This window comes from Galeopterus variegatus, unplaced genomic scaffold (assembly GCF_000696425.1).
Source record: "Galeopterus variegatus unplaced genomic scaffold, G_variegatus-3.0.2 Scaffold1104, whole genome shotgun sequence".
Taxonomy (NCBI): Eukaryota; Metazoa; Chordata; class Mammalia; order Dermoptera; family Cynocephalidae; genus Galeopterus; species Galeopterus variegatus.
Genome location: NW_007727215.1, coordinates 277,620 through 301,137, shown reverse-complemented (window position 1 = coordinate 301,137; position 23,518 = coordinate 277,620). Strand labels below are relative to the sequence as shown.

Sequence of the window (23,518 nt, the reverse complement as noted above, 5' to 3'; positions counted from 1 at the left end):
AAAAAACTGCAAAAAAAAGGAATCTAAAATCTGTTAATCATGTGTATGCATTAATACATTGAGATGCAAAAGGCAACATTTTAATGAAAATATGAAAAACTTGTTCATGCTCTCGATTTGTTCATTAGTCTTCTCCAGTAGTTCTCGAAATATGGTTCATAGACCAGCAGCACCAGCATTGTTGGGCCCCACCCCAGACTGAATCAGAAGCTCTGGGGGTGGAGCCCAGTGATCTGTGTTAACAGATGCTCTGGGTGATTCTGATGCAGCTACACTTTGGGAATCACTGATCAGCTCTTACATTGAACAAATATGTACTGAACCTCTTCTATGCTCGGGGTACCCATGCTAGGCCCAGAGATACAAGAATGAGCAAATAACAAGAAACCTGGTCTCACAAAGCTTGCTGTCTAGAGGTGGGGGGGGATCTAGAAACAAGCAAGTACATTAGAGTATGAAAGGGCTATGAAGGTGATGGGGGGTGGGGACTGACACTCAGGAGGGAGGTCCACCCGGCCTAGTTCAGGGGACAGTGTCTGGAGGACTTTAACTGAAGCATGAGGAAGGTCAGGAGTTACCTAATGGAGGGTGGGGGGTTGTGGTGGAGTTGGGGTGAGGGGAGGCTGGAATGGTGGAAGGTGAAGTGTGTCTCCAGAGGAGAGAGTATCACATGGAAAGGCTCAGTGCTTTTAGCTAACTGAAAGTCACGTCCTCTGGCAGGAGTCACCAAACGCCAAATCATAATGAGCCTTGTAAACTGTGCAGAGGGAAATAGGAGATTTTACAATTTCCTATTTGAGTGCAAAGGGGTATAAGAGGGACAAGGTCAGGTTTGCCTTTAGAAATATCACCCCAGCTTTAGTTTGGTGAATAAATTATAGGAGGGCAAACCAAGTCCTATTTGTTGGTTTAATCCAGATAAGAGATTATCCCAGTTTAAATTTAGGGTGTAGCAATGGGGATTGAGAGACGTGCCTTCAAGAGTTATTTTAGAAGTAAAATCGATAGGACTTAATGACTCATTAGAGATGGGGGAGTGAAAAGGTGGGACAAAAGTCAATTTCTAGCTTGTGCACCTGGGTGGATGGAGGCGTCATTTGCTGGGATAAGGAAGACGATGAGGAGAATAGGCTTGGGGAGGAAGATGATTTCAGTTGGGAATTTAAATAGGACAAATCTGTACGTCTAAAACATGAAAGACCGTTTGAAGATGCTTCTTTTGTTCCTCTAACCACATCTGGTCTGCTCAGCGGTTTTGTTCACTGAAGGGAAATAAAGTCTTCCTGGAAGCATTGAGAAGTGAAAATATTTATTCGTAGATTCTCCTGCTTTCTTGGTGAAACTTTCCAGGAACAACTCCGGACATCTCTTTGTGCCAGAAGGTTACTACTTCACATTCACTTATATCTTAATCATCTCCCTTTTAATTAGAAGAATTGCAAATTATGGAAATTAGATAACTGAAAAGAACATTTAAAATAACTACCCATTTCAAATTTCATTACCTAGCAATGGGATTTTGGACACACTTATATTTATGTTACAAAACACTTGTGTGTTGGCTACAAGGTTTTATCTTAATTGTTTTTCTGCTTATCATCTAGGTCTGATATTTACCTAGAAAAGGGGCAAATGAATTCTTTCTGACTTTCCTCACTTTCCATTAGGATGCTATTAGCACTGAATTTTTAAGACTATAGCTGAAGATATGTTTACTACTTTGTGGATCCAGCAATCTAAGGGACATAAAAAGAGTCCGGGCTTTGGATATTTCCTTCGTGGGAACCCCATCTTGTGCCATTTCTTCCCTGTGTTTGGGGAAGCTGCTGTTTCTAGAACCAGGCTTGAGGCATGCAGCAAGGGGTCTCCACTCCCACCGCCTCCTTTCCATTGAGTGCGGTATGCGCAGCTCTGTGTGCAGCTGACACAAGTGATCCTGTCCACGGTGGTGGCACAGGAAATCGTCATGTGCAACATGGCCTGTTTTCCCATCCATTCTCCTCATATTTTCTCCAAAGAGAAAATATTATTTGTTAGGGCTAGGATTTCCTCCACTTTGCTCTAGTACCTGCTACTTTTCAGAAGCATGACATGAATCCCATGTCATCCCTGGATGCTTTTCTTCTGGCTCCATTTGCACTGAATCTGTTAGAAATGCCTCAGGATATCTTCTCTAGCTTCCAAGTTGTTTCAGCTTCCCCTTGGAGTTGATATATCATCATTTTAGTTCAGCTGGTGAGGAAAGAGCCAGAGACCCGTGCTCAAGTTCATATCTTGCCTAGCAAGTCATAAAGAAATGGAATTATGTGAATTAAATGATGAGATTTAAAGCTAGAAAGATCACTTTGACTTTGGGGAGAATAGGTTTGGAAAGTAAGGGTAGTGGGGGAAGGCATGGTAGGAAGGGGCTGGTGTTGTCCAAGATAGGGGTGGTGTCAGTTGGTATAGAACAGAGTAAGGGGGTGGTCTAAAAACAAACATAGGAGGTACAATAGACTATTTCTTAAAGAATTGGATATTAGGAGTGATAAGGAAAGAAATGAATTTAGGATGGTCCTAATGTCTTAGATCACAGAGTGGATCATAGGCTCATCAACTGAGATGGGAAATATGGGGAGAGAACCAGGTCTGAAGGGGAGTTCGTGAGTTTAGTTTTGGACTTTTTGAGTTTGAAGCACTTCATAGGTGTTTAAGTGGAGATGTTTAGATTGGGAACACAGTTTGGCTCCCACCTGGTTCTATGGTCATTTGGCTAGCATCTTGGCTAGTTTTGGGGGTTTGCCCTAAATCGGCTGTCTCTGCCTTCCAAGAACTTTTTCTATGCTATTTTCGGAACTGGCATTTAAACATCAGACACCTCTCTCCCTTCTAAACTAAAAGATCCTTGAATACTTAGCTGTCAGGTCTTTCCTGCAGTGCCCCGTTCCTCCATGAGAGCTGCTAAGACACCTGTGGAGAACTAGGCAATGATTATAGACCCACTCATGGGCGAAGTAGAGAGCATAGCAGTCAAATTGAAGCCTTTCTGGATTGCATATCTATCTCCATCCTCCCCAAATATGGGAAATATAACTAAAATAGAGGCATATCTTCTATTATCTTCTATTTTATTCATTGCAAATACAGAATATTTTATATTCTGGGCTAAACAGACATCTTCAGGTTGCCCTGAGCACCTACTCATAACTTATATCTTTGTTTCTATGAAAATATATGTCCTGCATGCCACTGAAATTTTGTGAAACAGTCTATTTTTAAAATATGAGCTGCTTGAATGGTGGAACAAAAGATAAGTCTTTTTTTCCACTCAACTTTGGGGTGCAGGCCCTAGTATTCTTGCTGGTTCTTCATACTCAAGCTTCATATACATAGCATTGACTCAGCCATTCCACAGTAATTTCCTTTTCTTTTTCCCATTTTAATCATAATGTGTTGTCATCCAACAACAATCAAAACATAACTGACCAATCCAGTTTGTTTGTCATAAGGGTTGAAATGACCATCTCTCATCTCTACAACTTAACTGCCTTGCCGAATAAACACAGCCAAATGTGCTAGAATGCACTTGGAATAATAAAGCAAGTTCATATTTTTTAAAAATATGGTGGGGATTGTGCCTCATGTATCTGAAACCATCCCAAAATGTGGTAAGCAGTTTGGACTGGGCTCAGCTGTGCTGTTATTTTGCTGATCTTAGCTGGGCTTGCTCTTATATCTTTGGTTAGTTGGTGGGTTGGCCTGAGCAGGCTGACTTATGAAGCTTCATCAGGTCCAGCTGGGAAGACTGATGCCTTTCTCTATAAGGTCTCATTTTCTAGGAAACCAGGTTATGCATGTGGTGGCAGTGGCAGGGAGAATTAAGAAAGTCTGACCCTGAATGTTTTTTTGTTTAGATTAGTTTTGGTTTTTTGATGATGCCCATTGGTCAATTCAAGTTAATGGTCACCCCATACCCCATATTTAAGGAGTGAAGAAATGGATTCTACTTTTTGTGGGGGCATCTGCAGGGTAATGTTGCAAGGCTGTGAATGAATAGAATGGAAGAACTTGTAGCCATTTTTACATTCTGTCTCACCTCCAGTATTGGATCTCAAAAGGAAACAAACGTTAACATTAAAGCTTTTAGAATTTTATAACTAGATGAGACATATGTTTCAAAGTTGCTAAAACTTTATTTTACTAACATAAAAAATGTGTATTTATTTTCACATTTTATTTAATCTACATTTTCAGATTTAGATTTTCACATTTTATTTAATCAATTTTTAATCTAAAAATGTAGATTAAATAAAATAAACAAGATTTGTAGATTTTATTTAATCTACATTTTAAAGTAATTCCCAGGTTCAAGTTTCAGCATTTACCATAGAGTTATTGTTATTGTGTCTTGGTTCTGTTAAAATACAATATTCTCCTGTAATCTTATAGTGGGAAAGATTATTTGGGACAGTGTCATTAATGATGACAGATTTTGTTACAAAATCATTTGATTGTTGAGTGTTTAATGGAAAACTACAGTGTGTATGTAGTCTTCTAAGTCTTCTCCACTGAGTATTACCATTACCTCCTCTTTCCACTTGATATCTCTCTTTAGACAGAGTGAGAGAGCTTGATGGGCCTTGGAGATCATCTTCCATCTAAACCCCTTACTTTATCTGCCAAAAAATAGGCCTGAAAAACTGAGCTACTTGCCCAAGGCCACACAGCCAATTAATTCTACCACTGGGACTACAATGGCCAGGTCCTCTGATTCCCAGTTTAATGTTTTTTCCACTGTTCATTCATAGGTCCCCCTTCTATTCTCTTAAACTAGACATATTCTTGGTTGTTTTCTCTTTCAGATTATGACCACTCAGATTGTCTAAGATAAGACGTAGGTCATTTCCCCTTAGCCTGTTCTCCAGTCTTCACATTCTTTCAGTTTTTAGCTTCTTCTCATGGAGGCATTTAGATATCCCTACTGGGTACTAATCAGATCTGCTGTCTTCTGCTAGACAATGTCTGCACTTGTTTTACAACTAGCAGTTATGACTTCTGAACACATGCTCGTAAGTTACGAATTTTATCACTTGTTTATAAAACCTTGAAAAAAATTCACCTGATTTATTTTTGTCACATTTTAAAGGAAGTACTAATTCTTTTAAAGTAATTGCAAGTTTCAAGACCATAATGTTTCTAGATACCAAAATTATGCAAACTTTGTTAGAAATTTTCATTTTTTATAATTTGATTTTTTTCCATTTTCAAATTTAAGCAGCAGAAGTTGATTTGAAAGAGTATTGTGCTTTTCATACATTACTTATGTATGGGCTTCTTAGTCCAGTGGGTAATTTGGGCATTGTTTTGACAAATAATTGGCTCTTGTACCGGTGTTTTCAGGAGGCTTATCGGGAGGAGCAGCTGATTAACCGACTGATGCGGCAGTCCCAGCAGGAGCGCAGAATTGCTGTGCAGCTCATGCATGTCAGGCATGAAAAGGAGGTCTTATGGCAAAACAGAATTTTCAGAGAAAAACAATATGAGGAAAGACGACTTAAAGATTTCCAGGATGCTCTTGATCGAGAAGCGGTAAACAATAGCTCCCTTAAAAACTTTTTCTAAGTTTACTTTGGATCCTTTCTATCAAGTCATGGTAAACAAAGCTATATTTTGGGCCGACCTGTGGCTCACTCGGGAGAGTGCGGTGCTGATAACACCAAGGCCATGGGTTCGGATCCCATATAGGGATGGCCGGTTTGCTCACTGGGTGAGTGTGGTGCTGACAACACAAGTCAAGGGTTAAGATCCCCTTACTGGTCATCTTTTCAAAAAAAAAAAAAAAAAAAAAGCTATATTTTGACACCAATCAACTAATGAGGATTAATTTTTTATGTGATCTATTATCTGCCCATTTTAATTTTTGTATAGGGCATATTGCCACTACATACTATACTGTCTCCCTTTAGTTTTGATTCTGAAAATAACTAAGTATTTAGTACTCACCACCAATCCTTATGATTATGTCTCTCTAGTCATTTTGATTGTCTAGGGTTTTGTCTCCAATAGATTTCTCAGGAATGTCAAATGGACATTGTCACCTTTTCTTTCCAATATCACTCACTAACTAAATGAAATACATTTTATCTCTACAGCATTATCATGCTACTACTTCATTTTCCTGAAGAAGAGAGAAGTTTTAAAATTGTTATTTATTAATTTTTATTGTCCTTGTAGTTTTTTTGTTATTGTTTCTGGGGTGAGAGAATTCTAGAAGTACTTTTAAATGTAGTAAGATTTTTAAAGTTTCTTAATGAAGTTCTCCGACTATTAATATTTATATTATTTTTACTAATAGCAATGATTTGCTAGTCTGTGGTTACTATCTATTAAATACTGCTGTGGAAAATACTTTCCTGGTTTTCCTCCCTCTTTGGCTGCTCCTCTCAGCCTTCTTTGCAGGCTCATTCTCCTCTAATCCCAAAACACTGTTAGGAGTCCTCAAAGCTTACTCCTAGGCTTGCTTCTTTTTCCCTCTCTGTTATTTCTTCAATCTCATCTACAACCATGGGGGTACAGTTACTGCAATAGACGCGATTCATGCATTTGTGCTTCTGCCCTCTGAGGTGTAATCCGTAGATTTATCTGCTTCCTTGACATCTCTAGTCACACATCTCAGAGACACTTCAAATTCAACTTGTTCAAAGCCAAACTTACAACCTTTCCCACTAAACTTTTTCAAGGTTCCGTATTTCAACAAATGACATCACTCTTCATCCAATTGTGCAAGTCCAAAACCTCAGGGCCCACTGAAATCTGCTTCACCCTCACTCCTCCACATACAAGACATCAATCACTAAGACCTATCAGTTTTATGTACTAAATAGCTCTACAATGTGTCTTTTTCTCCCCATGCCTACACCACTATCCCTGGTTTCCAGAGAGATGCACTATGCCCCAGCTTACAAGGGCCGAATCATTGAGGAAATACTAAAGTCATCAGGTGTAAACCCAATCTATTGCCATTGAGACTCTAGCCTATCAGTTTTATGTACTAAATAGCTCTACAATGTGTCTTTTTCTCCCCATGCCTACACCACCATCCCTGGTTTCCAGAGAGATGCACTATGCCCCAGCTTACAAGGGCCGAATCATTGAGGAAATACAAAAGTCATCAGGTGTAAACCCAATCTATTGCCATTGAGACTCTAGGTACAGCGGGCCACATGTAACCCTCAGTGGCACAGGAAACTTTGTTTTGGCTGTTCCAGCCTTTGTGGGTCCCCCACATTATCCTCTCTGAGGCTTTGCTGCTCCCCAGGAGCTGTCAGGAAATAGGGTGCATGGCTCCTTACCTTTCTCTTTGCCTCCAAAACCTTTCCCTTTATCCTCTCTTTGCAGAAACCTAGATTATTTTGCCTGTGAATTTAGTCTTTTTCTAAAGTCAGGAGGTACTTCAACAGTTCCTACTTTTCACCCTACATAAATTTCCTAAAACAGAAGTTAAAAAGACACCCCTGCCTGCTTGAAATGAAGAAAGGGGAAAAATTAGATGTGTGCAGATTGAAGTTATGTGTTAGTCCATTTCTGTTGCTTAGAACACAATACCTGCAACTGGGTAATTTAAAAGAAAATGAGATTTGTTGCTTACAGTTTCAGAGGCCAGGAAGTCCAAAGTCCAGAGAACACATCTGGTGAGAGTTTTCTTTGGCAGTGGCTTTACCGCAATGCAGGGGTCTCACATAGCAGAAAATGGCAGAGTGGGGAGAGGCTAACTGCTCATGTGCTCTTGTTTTAAAGGTCTCAGAACCACGCCCATGGCCACCATTTTTAATCTATTCACTAGACTAGACGTGGTCCTCAGAACCTAATAACCTCTTCAAGGCCCCACCTTTCAATCACCATAATAGGATCTCCCACCCTCTTAAGATCAAGCTACTAAAACATAAGACTTGTAGGACATAATCCATATCAAGTTCCTGTGGTGGGTGTGAGGTCTGGCACAGACTTGCCTGTTTCTCTGTGACCCCTGAGTATTTGCAACCCGTGAACTCTAGACTTCTAAAAGACTTAAGATCCAATTTATCATTTATGCATATTGGGCTATCCTTGGTTAGACCACTTTTCATTGTCCCATGTTTTGTTGATTAAATAAGTTAAGGGTTGAATCTTTCCAATATTGTCTTTGCCATAATACTCAGAACTTAATGTATTAAGGAGAAAGTGTTCACTCATGATTAATTTTTCCTAGTATAAAAAGAGGTTCCATTCTATTTAAAGATTTTTTGGCTATTGAAATGATGACATTATTTTCATTTGCATCATTGAACAATTATAGTGACTTAAAAATATGTTTTTGCCTTCTCAGGCTTTGGCGAAACAAGCCAAGATAGATTTTGAAGAACAAATCTTCAGAGAGAAGCAAGTCCATGAACAGATTGCTATAGAAAGAGCTCAAGCTCGTTACAAAAAGCATTATTCAATATGTGCAGAAATTTTGGATCAAATAATTGATTTGTCCACTAAAGTGGCAGATTATCGAATGTTGACAAATAAGTAAGTATTGCTTTTTATAATTAATACGGTAGAGACACCACAGAGAATGAGAAGGGATAAGATTGTAAAGTAAATTCTAGATTGATAAGTAAAGAGAGAGAAAAATATTTTGTGAAAAGAAGACTGAAAAATAGGGTCTGGGAGACTTTGATTACTGACCTAACTCACACAATGACTAGCCTTATTCCAGGTGTATTTATGTCCTTTTCCATTCAAAAATTGTGTCTAAGTTTTCTGTAATTTACAAAGACAACTGTGATAATTTCTTTGAAATACTTGGAACTTCCAGAATATTGGAATTATTTAAAAGTTATATTACTAAGTATTAAATCTATTTATTTTCATCACACCTTTTTCTAAACAAAATCAATGTATTTGTAAGGGAGTATTCAAAAATACCAAAAAGGAAGAATATGCCAAAATAATAACAAAGGAAAATCAAATTAAAGTAGGAAGTTAAGAACAAGAAATAAATTGAAACACAGTTGTATACATGACAGTAGGTATACCAGTTATTGCAACTGAGCTACAAATTTGATCTGAGCTTTTTAGTGGTCGAAGCAAAGAAGGAACACAATCTGTTACATGATTTCTATTTTTCATTCTAGTTCTCTACAAAATACAAGTCTTTTCTTGGCACTCAGTTTAGAACAACAGTTTTCTCATGTGAACTTAATTTACACTAAGTAGCATAGTACATCTAGTGGAGAATATCTTCAGCAAAGTTTTCCAAGCAAACATAGCATCTGGATTCATACACCTATTTTCTATGGTGTCTTCTGCTAAAAGCTGAAGGGGAATGACACCACAATAGATCTCAGGAAAAGTAATTCCACAAAGACAAGGATAAGGCAATCTAGTTAAAATTTGTAAACCTTTCCAGTTATCCAGGTTGAGATTTTTCTTGGGAACTCACAATGAAAGGAATGAAAGCCAGATGACCTGTCGAGTCATATGGAATAGGGAAAACATCCTATCACCCTACACATGATAGGAGCTTTTTCACAGCTCTTTTCCTACAGCCATGTGTTTTGCCCACTGCCACATAAAAATCTACTAAATGAAATAACATAATGATGAGGACGTTTGAGGATAAAACTAATAAGTAATAAGATACAAGATCGGGAAAAAGAAAATAAGTAACACTGAAAATTGAAAGAAATCAAATGGTAAATATTTAAAAACACTTTGCAGATTAATAGAAATTCAGAAGTTTAGAAATTATAAGAATAAAATTATGAGGAAGCTGAACTCTAGAATGGTTAAAAAGGAAAAGGTGATAGAAAGCATTATAATGGCAGAAAAATAGATTAAACTTCCAAAAGGTAGAAGTAGGAGATTTAAATGTAAAACATATAAAATAAGATAATTTGAAGGGGAAAAAATAAGAATGGTTAAAAAGGAAAAGGTGATAGAAAGCATTATAATGGCAGAAAAATAGATTAAACTACCAAAAGGTAGAAGTAGGAGATTTAAATGTAAAACATATAAAATAAGATAATTTGAAGGGGAAAAAATGTAGGATAAAGTAGATTAATTTTCCTAAGCAAAGGCCCATAATTTAAAATTAAGACATAAAAACAAATCCCATTCTACTCTGGGAAAATGGAGTAGATGTACTTTTCCCATCCCTTCCCCTAAGTACAACTAAATCCCTAGACATTGTATATGAAACACACATAAGAAGACTGAAAAATGGAGAGAAGTGAGACTGGTTAGTGACCTCAGGACCCAAGTTGTGATGCGGTGGTGATCTTCCTGGGTTTTCTTTTTGCCTTATCCCAGGTTAGAGATGAATATTCTGGTAACACAGACACATTGGTGATGCAGAGAAAAATAGCCCCAGCAAGAGCCTGTCTTTAGCCAAAGGATCAGAAAACTTGTAGGCAATAACTACTCTACTCCATCCAAATACCAAAGAAAAAAATGTAACCCCATCTTCACCAATGCCAGCAAAGGCCAGGTAGAAAAGCTCATCTCCCACTCTTGTGAGGCTGTAACAGAGCACCTTAACACACCCAGCACAGTGGCAGCAGAGAGAGTCAAGTAGGAAGCATGGACTTCCACCCCTACCTGATAGTAACAAGATACTCCTCCCCTCCCCACTGGGGTGGTATCAGAGGAGGGCTAGATACCTCCTAGTGATAGAGGCAGGACTTTATCACTGTTGCCCAGTAAGCAAGGCCGCCCCCACTTCTGTGTCACCCAATGCCAGCAAAGGCCAGGTAGAAAAGCTCATCTCCCACTCTTGTGAGGCTGTAACAGAGCACCTTAACACACCCAGCACAGTGGCAGCAGAGAGAGTCAAGTAGGAAGCATGGACTTCCACCCCTACCTGATAGTAACAAGATACTCCTCCCCTCCCCACTGGGGTGGTATCAGAGGAGGGCTAGATACCTCCCAGTGATAGAGGCAGGACTTTATCACTGTTGCCCAGTAAGCAAGGCCGTCCCCACTTCTGTGTCATTGGAGACCAGGTAGAGCTGGAATTCTCATCTCTTCCCAAGAGTAACAAGGATCACCTCCCCTAGGGCATCAAGGAAGGCCATTCGGGACTTCTGTTCATGGTTACCAGTAACAAAATGGCATCTTCTCTCTCCTCTGCCAGAGCAGTGACAGAAAAACCAGCTTTATGTAAGAACCAAAATCTTAATGTGATAGGAAAATGTCCAGATTTTAATCAAAAATCACCCATCATGCCAAGAACTAGGAAGAGGTCAAACTGAATGTAAAAGGACAATATATAGATGATGTTGTATGTTAAACTGTGTTCCCCAAAGAGATGCTGAAGTTCTAAAACCCACTACCTCAGAATGTAACCTCGTTTGAAAATAGGGTCTTTAAAGATATGATTAGTTAAGATGAGATTGCACTGATTAATTCAATATGACTGGTGTCCTCCTTATAAGAAGTGGAGAAGAGACACACAGGTAGAACACTATGGGACAAGAAAGGCAGAGACTGGAGAAGTGCAGGTGCAAGCCAAAGAGTGCTGAAGAGTACCCACAAACCATCAAAGTCTGGGAAGAGAGAGGGAAGGGTTTCCCTACAGTTTTCAGAGGGAACATGGCCCTGCTGACACCTTAATTTCAGACTTCTAGCCTTCGGAACTATGAGACAATAAATATCTATTGTCTTAAGCTACCAGTTTGTGGTACACTGTTATGGCAGTCCTAGGAAACTAATGCAGAGATGTTAGAATCATCTAATAAAGAATTTAAAGCAGTCATGATAAAAATATTTCAGTGAGAAATTATGAATATGATTGAAGCAAATGAAGAAAACTTTATCAAAAATTTAGTCACAACAAAAAAATACAATATAAATAAAAATTGAATGAAAATTATAGGACTGAAAAGTACAATAACTGAAATAAAAAGCTCAATGGTTGGCTCAACAGCAGAATGAAGGGGGACAAACGAAAGAACTAGTGAACTGGAAAATAGAGAAATAGAAATTAGTCTAAACAAAGAGAAAAAACGGACTGGAAAAAATTAACAGAGCATCAGGGACCAGGCATCCATGTCCTTGGAGTCCTGGAAATAGCGAAGAAAGAGGGTGGGGCTGAAAGAGTACTCACAGAAATAATGGCTGAAAATGTCTTGAATTTGGCAAAGACATAAATCTATACATTTAAAAAGCTGAGCAAACCCTGAACAGAATAAACCCCCCAAATCGATGTAAAGACATATCAACATTTCACGACATAATCATTTTTTGTGGCCCTTTGCCAATTTCTCACTAACCCTCCCCTCCTCATTTCCCACTTCTGGCAGCCTCTCTTCCATTTCCTCCTCCTGAAAGTTCAATTAATTATTATGATTGTTGTATCTTTCTTTTTATAAGAAAATTTATTTGTTTATTTTTTAGTTCACCCACCTATGAGTGAGGGCATGCAGTATTTCTCTTTTCGTGCCTGGCTTATTTTATGTAACATAATTTTGTCTAAGTTCGTCCATGTTGCTGAAACTGGCAGAATTTCATTCTTTTTTATGGCAGAGTAGTATTCCACTGTGTATATATGCCACATTTTCCATATCCAGTCATCAGATGATGGACATTTAGGTTGGTCCCAATTCCTGGCTTCTGTAAATAGAGCTGTGATAAACACAGAAGTGCAGGTTTCCCTATGACATGGCGATTTACATTCCTTTGGATAGATATCAAGTGGTGGGATTGCTGGATTTTATAGCAGTTTTTTTTTTTTTTTTTTTTTTTTTGACCAGCAAGGGAATCGCAACCCTCAGCATGGTGTGGTCCACGCCGCGCTCAGCCAGTGAGCGCACCGGCCATTCCTACATAGGATCCAAACCCGCGGCCTCAGCGCTCCCAGCGTTGCACTCTCCCGAGTGAGCCACGGGGCTGGCCTATCTGTAGTTGTTTGAGGAAACTCCATACTGTTTTCCATAGTGGCTACACTAATTTACAGTCCCACCAACAAAGTAGGAGGGTTCTCCTTTCTCTGCATCCTTGCAGCATTTGTTTCTCTCTGTCTTTTTGATAATAGCCACTCAAACTTGGATGAGATTAAACCTCAATTTGGATATACTAATTATCCTGATTTGGGCATCACATATTGCACACAGGTATTGATATTCAATGCTATACTCCACAGATATATACAACCAATTACGTTTCCAAAAAAAATTATGACAGCAAAAAAAAAAAAAAAATTAAAAAAAGACATAAAATTAAATGCTGAAAATTAAAAAAGAAAACATTTTAAGAAATACCCAGAGAAAAACAACAGCTCATCTACAGGGGAAAAGTAATTCAAATGACATAGAATTTCTCACCAGAAACCATGGAGACCAGAGGAAGTGGCATAATATTTTCAAATGCTGAAAGAAAAGAACTATCAACCCAGAATTCTATACTCGGTGAAAAAATCCTTCAGGAATGAGGGAGAAATCTGACATTCTTTGAGAAAATGTGTTGCCAGCATACCTACCCTTAAAAGAATGGCTAAAGGAAGTTCTCTAAACAGAATGAAAATGATTGAAAATTTTTTAAAAAAGAAACCTTGGAATATCAGAAAGTAAGAACAAACACAGTAAGCAAAAATAGGAGTAAATACAATAGGATTTCCTTCTCCTCTTCAGAAGTCAGCTTAGCAGGTGAAGCAAAATTATAACAGTCTGGCATAGTTCTGAATGTATGTAGAGAAAATATTTAAGAATTATAAATGGGTAAGGTAAAGGGAACCTAAAGGGAGGTAAGTTTTCTATACTTGAACTGGTAAAATGATGACATCAATAGATGTGATAAAATGTGTATATACAGTGTAATGCCTAGCACAACCACTAAATAACAAATACAAGGAGATATGCTCAAAAACACCAGACAGATCAAAATATAATTCTAAAAAATAGTCATTTAACCCATAGAAAGGCAGGAAAAAGAAACAGAAACAAAACAGAAAGAACACAAAACAAAAAGTAAAATGGCAAACTTAAACTCTATAACATCTAACATGTCAATAATTACACATGTAAATATATCAATTAAAAGACAGAGATTGGAAGAGTGGATTAAAAAACATGGCCAAACTATATGCTGTGTATAATAAACTAATTTCAAGTATAATGATACAGGCAGGTTGAAGGTAAAAGTGTGGAAAAAGATAAATCATGCAAACATTAATCACAGGAAAGCAGGAGTGATTATATTAATATCAGATAAAGTAGACTTCAGAGCAAAGAAAATCACCCAGAGACAGAGAAGGGACATTATATAACATAAAAGGGTCAATGCTTCAAAAAGACATAGCAGCCCTAATAGTGCATTCACCAAACAATAGAACTGAAAGTTATATTAAGGAAAAATTGATGGAAGTGAAATAGAAATGGAAAAATCTAAAATTACAGTTGGAAACTTCATCAATTAATAAAACAACTAGACAGAAAATCAGCCAGGATATGGAAGAAATCAACAACACCATCAACCAATCAGATGTAATCTATATTATAAAACACTGCACCCAACAATGTCAGAGAATATACATTCTTTTCAAATGCCCACAGAACATTTATCAAGATAGATAATATCCTAGGCCATAGAACAAACCTCAACAAATTTAAAAGGATTAAAATCATACAGAATGTGTTCTCCAACCACAGTGGAATCAAAACAGAAATCAATAACAGAAAGATAACAGGAAAAACTCCACGCTCTAGGAAACTCAATAACACACTTCTAAATAATTCATGGGCCCAAGAGAAAGTCTCAAAGGAAATTTTAAAAATACATTTAACCAAATGAAAATAAAAATTCAGCATATTAAAATTTGTGGGACACAGCTAAAACAGCACTGACAGAAATGTATATCACTAAATGCGTACATTAGGAAAGATGAAAAATTAAAATCCATCATCTAAGCTCCCACCTCAAGAATCTAGAACAAGAATCGAAAGCTAAATCCAAAGCAAGAAGAAAGGAAGGAAATAATAATGATAAGAACAGAAATAAGTGAAATTAAAAATAAACAGATCAAAAAAAAAAAAACAGTGGAGTACTTCAAAGGAAACAAAGAGCTGATTCTTTTAAAAGATCAATAAGATTAACAAACCTGTAGCAAGACTTCTAAAGGAAAAAAAGAGATGACACAAACTACTGATATCAGGAATGAAGCACAGAATATCACTTCAGACACTTCAGGCACCAAAAGGATAATAGGGGAATACTAGGAATAACGCAGCACACATAAATTTGTCAACTTAGAATAAATGGCCCAATTCCTCTAAAAACGACAACAAGTCATATATATGAAAGATAATTTGAAAAAAACCTTTAACTATTAAGAGAACTTAATTTGTATCTTAAAAACTCTTGAAAAGAAAATTTCTATGCCCAGATGGTTTCTCTGGAGAATTTTACCATACACTTAAAGAAGAATTAACACCAATACCACAGAATCTCTCCAAACAGTAGAAAGGAAAGAACACTTCCTAAATTCATTTTATGTAGCCAGTATTATCCTTATGGCAAAACCACAAAAAGACAATAGAAAAAAGAAAACAAGAGACCAATGTTCCTTATGATGAATATAGATGCACAATCATTAACAAAATATTACCAAATAGAACTCAGCAAAATATGAAAGGAATTATACACCAAGACCAACTGGGGTGTATTCCAGGAATACAAGGCAGATTCAATATTCAAAATTAATGAATACTATCCACCATGTTAACAGCCTAAAGAAGGAAAATTGCATGATCATATGAGTCAGTGTAGAAACGCATTTGACATAATTCAACCCCATTCATAATAAAAACTCAAGAAACAGGAATAGAGGAGGAACTTTCTCAACTTGACAAAGAGCATCCTACAGCTAACATTAACTTAATGGTGAAAGACTGAATGCTTTTTGCTTAAGACTGACAAAAAGTAAAAAATGTTCATTCCCTCCACTTGTATTCAACATAGTTCTAGAAGTTCTAACCAGTGCAATAAGGCAAGAAAAGGAAATAAAGGACATACAGAACAGAAATGAAGAAAATCCAGCAAGATTTTTTGAAAATATAACCAAGATTATTTAAAAATTTATTTTAAAAGGCAAAGGAACTAGCAAAGTTAAAACAATTTTGAAAATAAAAATATATTGGAAGAAATTAGTCTACTGAATTTTATGATTTATGATATAGTTACAGTAATCAAGACTGTATAATATTGGCAGAAGGATAGACACATAGACCAATGGAAAAGAATAGCAAACCCAGGAATAGATCCACATAAAAATGTTCAACTGATTTTTGACAAAGGTGTAAAAGCAATCTGATGAAGGAAAGATAGCTTTTTCAACCAATGGCGCTGGAGCACTTGGTATGCATAGGCAAAAAATCAAAAATTAGCCTTGATTTAATTTTCACACCTTATTTAAAAATTAACTCAAAATGGATTATGGACTTTAACATAAACCATAAAAGTATAAAACTTTTAGGAAAACATAGGGGAAAATCTTTGGGTTCTATGACTAAACAAAGTGTTCTTAGACGTAACACCAGAAACATCATCCATAAAAGAAAAATTTGTTACCTTAGACTTCATTAAAATTAAAAACTTTTGCACCACAACAGAGAGAAATTGATAAATTTGACTTCTTCAAAATTAAAACCTTTTAGGGCCGGCTCGGTGGCGCACTGCTACAGTGCGCCGGTTGGGAAGCACGGCAGCGCTCCCACTGAGGGTTCGGATCCCACATACAGACTGGCCGCTCACTGGCTGAGCGAGGTGCGGGGGCAACACCGAGGGTTGCGATCCTGTTGCCGGTCCCGGTCCGGTAAGGGCGCGACACTGAGGGTTGCGATCCGTTGCCGGTCACGAAAAAAGACAAAAAGGAAAAGAAAAAAAAATTAAAACCTTTTACTTTGGGGGAAAAAATAGTGGTAGAAAATATTTGTAGATCACATATCCAACGGAGGACCAGTGTCTAGAAAAAGTGTTCTCAAAACTCAACATTAAAAAAAACAAACAATCCAACTAGAAAATGGGAAAAAGACATGAAAAGACATTTCACTGAACAGGATATATGACAAATGTGCATGTGAAAAAAATTTTCAACATCATTAGCCATTACAGAAACTCAAATTGAAACCAAAGTAATATATCATTACACATCTATCAGAATGGTTAAATTAAAAAAAAAAAAAAGAAGAAGTTACAACTTTGCTTGTGGAGAAAATGACTCATTCATTGCTGGTGAGAATGTAAAATGGTACAGCCCCTCTAAGAAAACAGTTTGGCAGTTTCTTAAAAAGCTGAATATGCAACTCCATATGACCCAGCAATTATATTTCTGGGCATTTACCCCAGAGAAGTTAAGATTTATGTTCACACAAAAACCTGTAACAGCCTTATTTGTAATAGTTTAAAACTGGTAGCAATCCAGATGTCTCTCAACAGGTGATTGTTAAACTGTAGTGCATCCATACCATGAAGTATTATTGAGCAATAAAAAAGAATAAACTGTTGATACATGCCATCACCTGGGTGAATCTCCAGATAATTATGCTGAGTGAAAAAAAGCCAGTCCCCAGAGGTTACATACTGTATGATTCCATTTATATAACACCATTTATATAAATGACAGAATAATAGAGACTGAGGATCAGATTAGCAATGCCAGGGGCTAAGGAGGAGTGGGGGTGAGAGGAGAGTGAGTGTGGCTATAAAAGGGCAACATGAAGGACTCTGTGGTGTCAGAAATGTTCTGCTTCTCTGCAGTGTCAGTGTCAATATCCTGGTTGTGATATTGTACTGTAGTTTTGCAAGATGTAACCATTGGGAGATACTGGGTAAAGGACATTTAGGTCCGTCTCTGTATTATTTTTTACAACTTCATGTGAATCTACAGTTTTCTTGAAAGAAAAAGTTTAATTTAAAAAAATCAAAGTATTAAGTAGCGGTAGAATCACATGCAAGTAGCATAGATGATTCATAGAGACTACTGGGTTAAAGTAGACCACATAGCTTGAATTTTCAAGCCAAGTTATTTAAAATTTTAAAAGCTCATTCTAACATGGAAAAGAGTAGTACTACTTCTGAAGTTTGGTACGATAGCATTTCTTCCTCACTTGTTTGATTTTGAATTAATTGCTTCACCCCATCCAGGCTGATCTGAGGTGAGTGGGTGGAATTTGATCATTTGAGAAAATGGAATAGCTCATTCAAATGTATGCATGGAATTTCAGTTAACAAAAAAGGAAGGTATTAAGGCCCCTAATGGCCATAGCAACTGATTTTCTTATTCAGGAACCTTAAGGATCAGGTGGTGAGCAATAAGGTCAGAATCTTAAGGAAAAGAAGCAGCTTGGGCAGGACCAAGAAAACCAATATTCTTTAAGAATAGAGAAGCTATTTAAAAAGTGTTCCTGCTTTTGCCATTTTGTCTTTTTATCCACACACCCTTAAATGTGAAAAGAATTTTATAGTAAAGGTCAGATAGCTAAGATTTTTTTCTTCTAATTTTTTCAAAATATATGGACTGCTTTAATGGATTACAATCATGAAGCTATAGAACCTCTACAAGTGTCATAGTGTTAAAACCCCAAAATTTTTGAAAGAGAGTATTAAAAGATTGCTAAGAGGAACTCCTATAATTTGGGGTTTTAAAGTCCTGATAAGTGATGGAGAAAGAAGAGGGAAGAAGTACCTGAATATGAGGACAGTCAGGAGTTCTTCCAGAGCCCTGATCACACAGCCCTGCACACGGGAAAAAGGTTGTTCGGCCTGTACCTGTTAAGTAACAACTCCCTGTCCCGCTTCCCCAGCCTCTGATACTCTCTGCCCTATTCTATATCTCCATGAATCTGTCTGTTCTAGGTTCCTCATGTAAGTGGAATCATACAATATTTTTTCTTTTGCATCTGGCTTATTTCATTTAACATGATGTCTTCAAGGTTCATCTGTGTTCTAGCATGTGTCAGAATGAAATACTACTTTGTAAATTGTAAATTCAAGTTATAGTCCAACTGTTTTAAAAGAAATGCATTTGAATCATAAAAGGCTCTTTCTTTCCTTCACACATTGTGCTCCTCTTGGAATTATTTTCCCCGCTCTGCCCCGTTGCCTGCTAGACAATCTTTAGGCATCAGCTTAGCAGTTATTTTTGCAAAGAGATCTTCCTTGAACCCACAAATTAAGTCATACTGTTATACTTTCCGATTGTCTAAGTCTCATTCAAAACTGTTATCTCCTTGTGCAATTTTTTTTTTTTTTTTTTTTTTTTTTTTGCCTTCTTTCCTAGGAACTGCTGTTTGAGGCCAGGGAGTTCACTTGCTGTTATATTCCTAATGGCTAGTAAAATGTCTGAAACTTAATGGGTTTGAATGAATGAACGTTACTTAATGCCACTGGTTCTTCAGACTTTCCTATTTACTTTGCCGTAACAGAAAAATATATCTGAAAGTAATGAGCATGAGAAAACTTAGGTTCCTCAATCTCAATTTCTAGCTCTTACATTAAATGACTGTGTAACAGTAGGAAATCATTTAAATGTTCTATTATCAGTGTCCTCCTACACAAAATGGACAATGCTTTTCAAGGTCTCTTTGAGATAATAGTTGATTTTCATCTTTGCAAATAATTTGTAACAGAAAAACCTAATGTATGCTTGTCTTATTGTCATTGCACATGTGGTAATCTTTAAAATTATTTTTCAGTAATTATTTCTATTTAAGTCTACGGAAAGTGAGTTAATTACATAAGTACAATAAAAAGACTAACGTTTAAAGCGTATATTTGACTACCCATTGATTTATCTCTACTTTTTTTGGGGGGGTGTAGTCTGATTCCACATAAGTTGATGCATGATTGGAAAGAACTTTTTTTTCATGGAAAGCCCATATATGAACAAGCCTCTATTAAGCTGCTGTCTGCTAAGCCCTCCACAGAACAACTTATAGAACTGGAGAAAAGGAACTTGCTTGATAACAATGATTTTGAAGAATATAAGGTACATACTGATATGGAATAATTAGAGAGAATACAACATAATAAATTCTTTTTCAAACATAAATTTAGTTATATTATTTTATTTTATTCCTATTAATATAGAAATTTTATGCTTATATTTTACCTGGTTTAATTTGTACTTGTACTAATTTTTAGAGTCTAAACTATTATCTATTATCTGTTATTTCTAGTAATGTTAGAAGAGTGGTCTGTAAAAATTCAGGCAAACATACTGTCTGGGCAGATAGATTTCAGAATTTTGAAAATACTTTCATTTATTCATTAGCATGTTTCTTTGTATGAGCTGTCTACCTTTGCTTCAAAAAACATAGACGAAATGTGTTTCTTTAGTAACTAATCTAAATAGTATATTGTTTTTACAGGCAAAACAGAAGAGGAGGTCTGGGTGTTATGAGTAGCATAGATTCAAACAATATTTTACTAAAAGATTGAAAAAAAAGTACCAGGTGCCAACTGTGCTTTTTAAAAGAACTGTTGAAAGCATTTGGGATTAGACAGACCAGAGTTCTATTATTGGCACTGCCAACTACTAACTATGTGACCTTAGGTGACTAATCTTTTATGTGCTAGGAGTCTCAATTTCCCAATTTATGAAAGGAGAATAATAATATACCTACCTCATTTTGTTATGAAATTTATTTAAGATAATATGTGTTAAACACTTAGCCAAGTGCACTGCATGTTGGATGCAAGTAATATGTATTAATTTCTCTCCTTACCACCCTGAGCTCCCTACCACACTCCATCTCACACTTAGACATAAAGATGTAAAAATCATAACTCTCGGATAGAAGGTGTGAGTAGATCAACAGCCATGGAATGAAGAATGAGGCTTCTTACTATTAAAGGTATTATTGGATGAGTTCCAGAAGGGCAGTAAGTGCAACATGAAAAAAAGCAAAGGAAAGATTATTCAACCCAATCATGTGCTGATATTTAGTAAATAAATCAATAAATGTTTGTTGCAAGGATGAATGAATTAAAAGAATGAATGACAATGAACAGGGAAAAGTGTTAAATAAAACTAATATGTAAATATTAAAAGAAGGTAAGCTTCTGGTAAAAAGAAAGGATATGATATTATGAGAAACTAAATGTGTATGATATTTTAATTGAACGAATCTGTATTTATATTACTAAAGAAGTTATTATTAAGATTGACTAGAAACTTAAGGGATACATATGGATATTTATTTTGTATGATTGTAAAATATGCTAGATCTGGTGTGTTAACCTAAAGTATAATGCCACATAATAAAATGCTTTAACAATATCAAACTATGTTAAGGTATTTTTTCCATTGTAGGTTAAAAGTTATTTTATTTAACAGATTTTGCTGGTTTATGTCTTATTTATTTGTAAATTATTTCTTAAACAGCTCAATCTACTCTTGTTGCTCTCATAAATCAGGAGACCTGGTAGGCTGCAGCTTAGTGAAGATTTGTCTTTCTTGCTAATTTTCTTTGTTTGGGAAATGGTTACCACAGGAACATGCTTGTCTTACCCACATCCTGAAGCAGCTGATACGTTTCTTTTGCAGGAAATTGTGAACTTTTGTTAGGAGTTTGTGAACGTCTGGCAGTGCAGTTTATTTTGTGGATAGCCTTTACTGTTTTTCTAAAAATAAAAATCATCTTAGGATTTCTGTGTTTACATGCCCTGTTCCTTTTGACTACTTAGTGGAAAATATGCCATATATAGGTTTTAGGATATACTGTAAACTATTCTTTAGGCATTGTTTATTTTTAGAGCTTTTGTCTCTTCAAGAACTTGTCCTAAATGTCTTACGTACATGTGAAAACTAAATGTTTCAACTTGTAAAATGTATTATCTGGCTTAAATAGTCCATCACAAGAGACAGAAGGACAGCACATCCTGGCTTAGCTAAAAGAAACAGTTGTCCACATTTGTCATTGTTAAATTTGTTGAGGATTTTTAGTGCTTCAAGTAAATGCATAACTTACAAGTTAATCTTCAAATAGTTTGCATTCTTAGTATATTTTACTGATGCCCATATCCTCCATCCTTAAAACCTGACACCTCCCAGTTTTGAGCCCAAGCTTTTCTTTTTTTTTTTTTTTTTTTTTTTTTTTTGTCTTTTGTCTTTTTCCGTGTCCGGCAATGGATCGCAACCCTCAGTGTTGCCCCCGTACCGGACCGGGACCGGCAACGGGATTGCAACCCTCGGTGCTGCGCCCTCCCCTCGCTCAGCCAGTGAGCGGGAACCGGTCTGTATGTGGGATCCGAACCCTCGGTGGGAGCGCCGCTGCGCTCCCAAGCGGCGCACTATAGCAGTGCGCCACCGGGCCGGCCGAGCCCAAGCTTTTAAGAGCTCATGCTCTGTTAGAGTAAGCTATCATGCTTGAAAACATTAAATATTATACCTATAAATTGGCATGAAAACAGATTTTTGCTTATGTACATGTCATTAACATTGTTTTCTAAATCATCACACTCTATTTATAGAATGGCTACATGTGAGGGAGTTCTAGCCCAGGAATGGTGTGGCTAGAATATCAGTTCTCTCTCCTAAGTTGGAAGCAAGAGCAGCATCATGGAGCAGCCAGATTTAAATGGGATTCCCAGGCAGCTGCCACAGGTTAACAACAATGTTATTTAGTAGAGAGTGGGCAAGGGCCCTTCAAACCCAGTGGACCAGGGGCAGCAGTCTAAGCCAGGAGGCCCAGCTCCTCTAGTGCAGCTGGCAGCACAGACCCACACAGTGGCCAGTGGTTCTCCTAGTGAACTCAAAATCCCCCCAAATGCAAGTCCTCTCCAAGGGTCCTACTGGAAAATGAGTCACAATCCACAGCATTTCATTTTTGCAGAAGCTGCTTACTAGCAGTTACCTACTTGCTGAGTTTAAGAGTTACTAAAATTTGGTATTCATAAACTAAAATTAGCTCACAGCTATGATTTCCTGAAGACTCAGATTTTTCTAAGAAGTCTCCGCCACAAAGTACTTAGCAATTTTCAGAGCTCTACTGTGCCTGCCCACAACCAAGTTGTAGTTGGAATTCCTATAATTTGGAGGAAGGATGTTTCATTTCCAGCACATCATCCATGTTGTTTTAAATTGGTCGTGATTTTTAATTGCTGCTATTTTTGTTTTCAATGAAAAATTACTGTTTAAGTTCATGATCACTCGAGTTTGCTGTGGTCATTGGATTAACTCTATAGTGTGTGTTGTAGCATACATTTTATCAACAGCATTTTTGGCTATGATTTTCCACTAACTAGACTTTAAGATGTGTTATGGTTTAACATTCATACTCCTGTTACTACAGCACATGTATATGTACCCATCCCCAAATTTGTTTATACATTGACATTTATCACCAGTTCTTTTTCCACTAAAGAATAGGAATGTGGAACTAAATGGGCCATTAGATTGTGTGATGGTTAGTTCTAGGTGTCAAGTTGATTAAATGAAGGAATACTGAGAAACTGGTAAAGCTACCTTTTTAGGTATGTTTATGAGGGTGTTTCCAGCAGAGATTAGCATGTGTGC

At 36.9% G+C, this 23,518-nt stretch overlaps 1 protein-coding gene across 1 annotated transcript in view; it reads left to right on the top strand.

Annotated features, from left to right (window-relative positions):
• The window catches only part of SPEF2 (sperm flagellar 2), a 200,523-nt gene that overhangs the window by 26,046 nt on the left and 150,959 nt on the right, over positions 1 to 23,518 (top strand). The window contains exons 8-10 of the mRNA XM_008574789.1: positions 5,380 to 5,568; positions 8,345 to 8,532; positions 19,819 to 19,987. Coding sequence (XP_008573011.1) covers positions 5,380 to 5,568; positions 8,345 to 8,532; positions 19,819 to 19,987 — 546 coding nt within the window. The remainder of the gene's footprint in view (positions 1 to 5,379; positions 5,569 to 8,344; positions 8,533 to 19,818; positions 19,988 to 23,518) is intronic.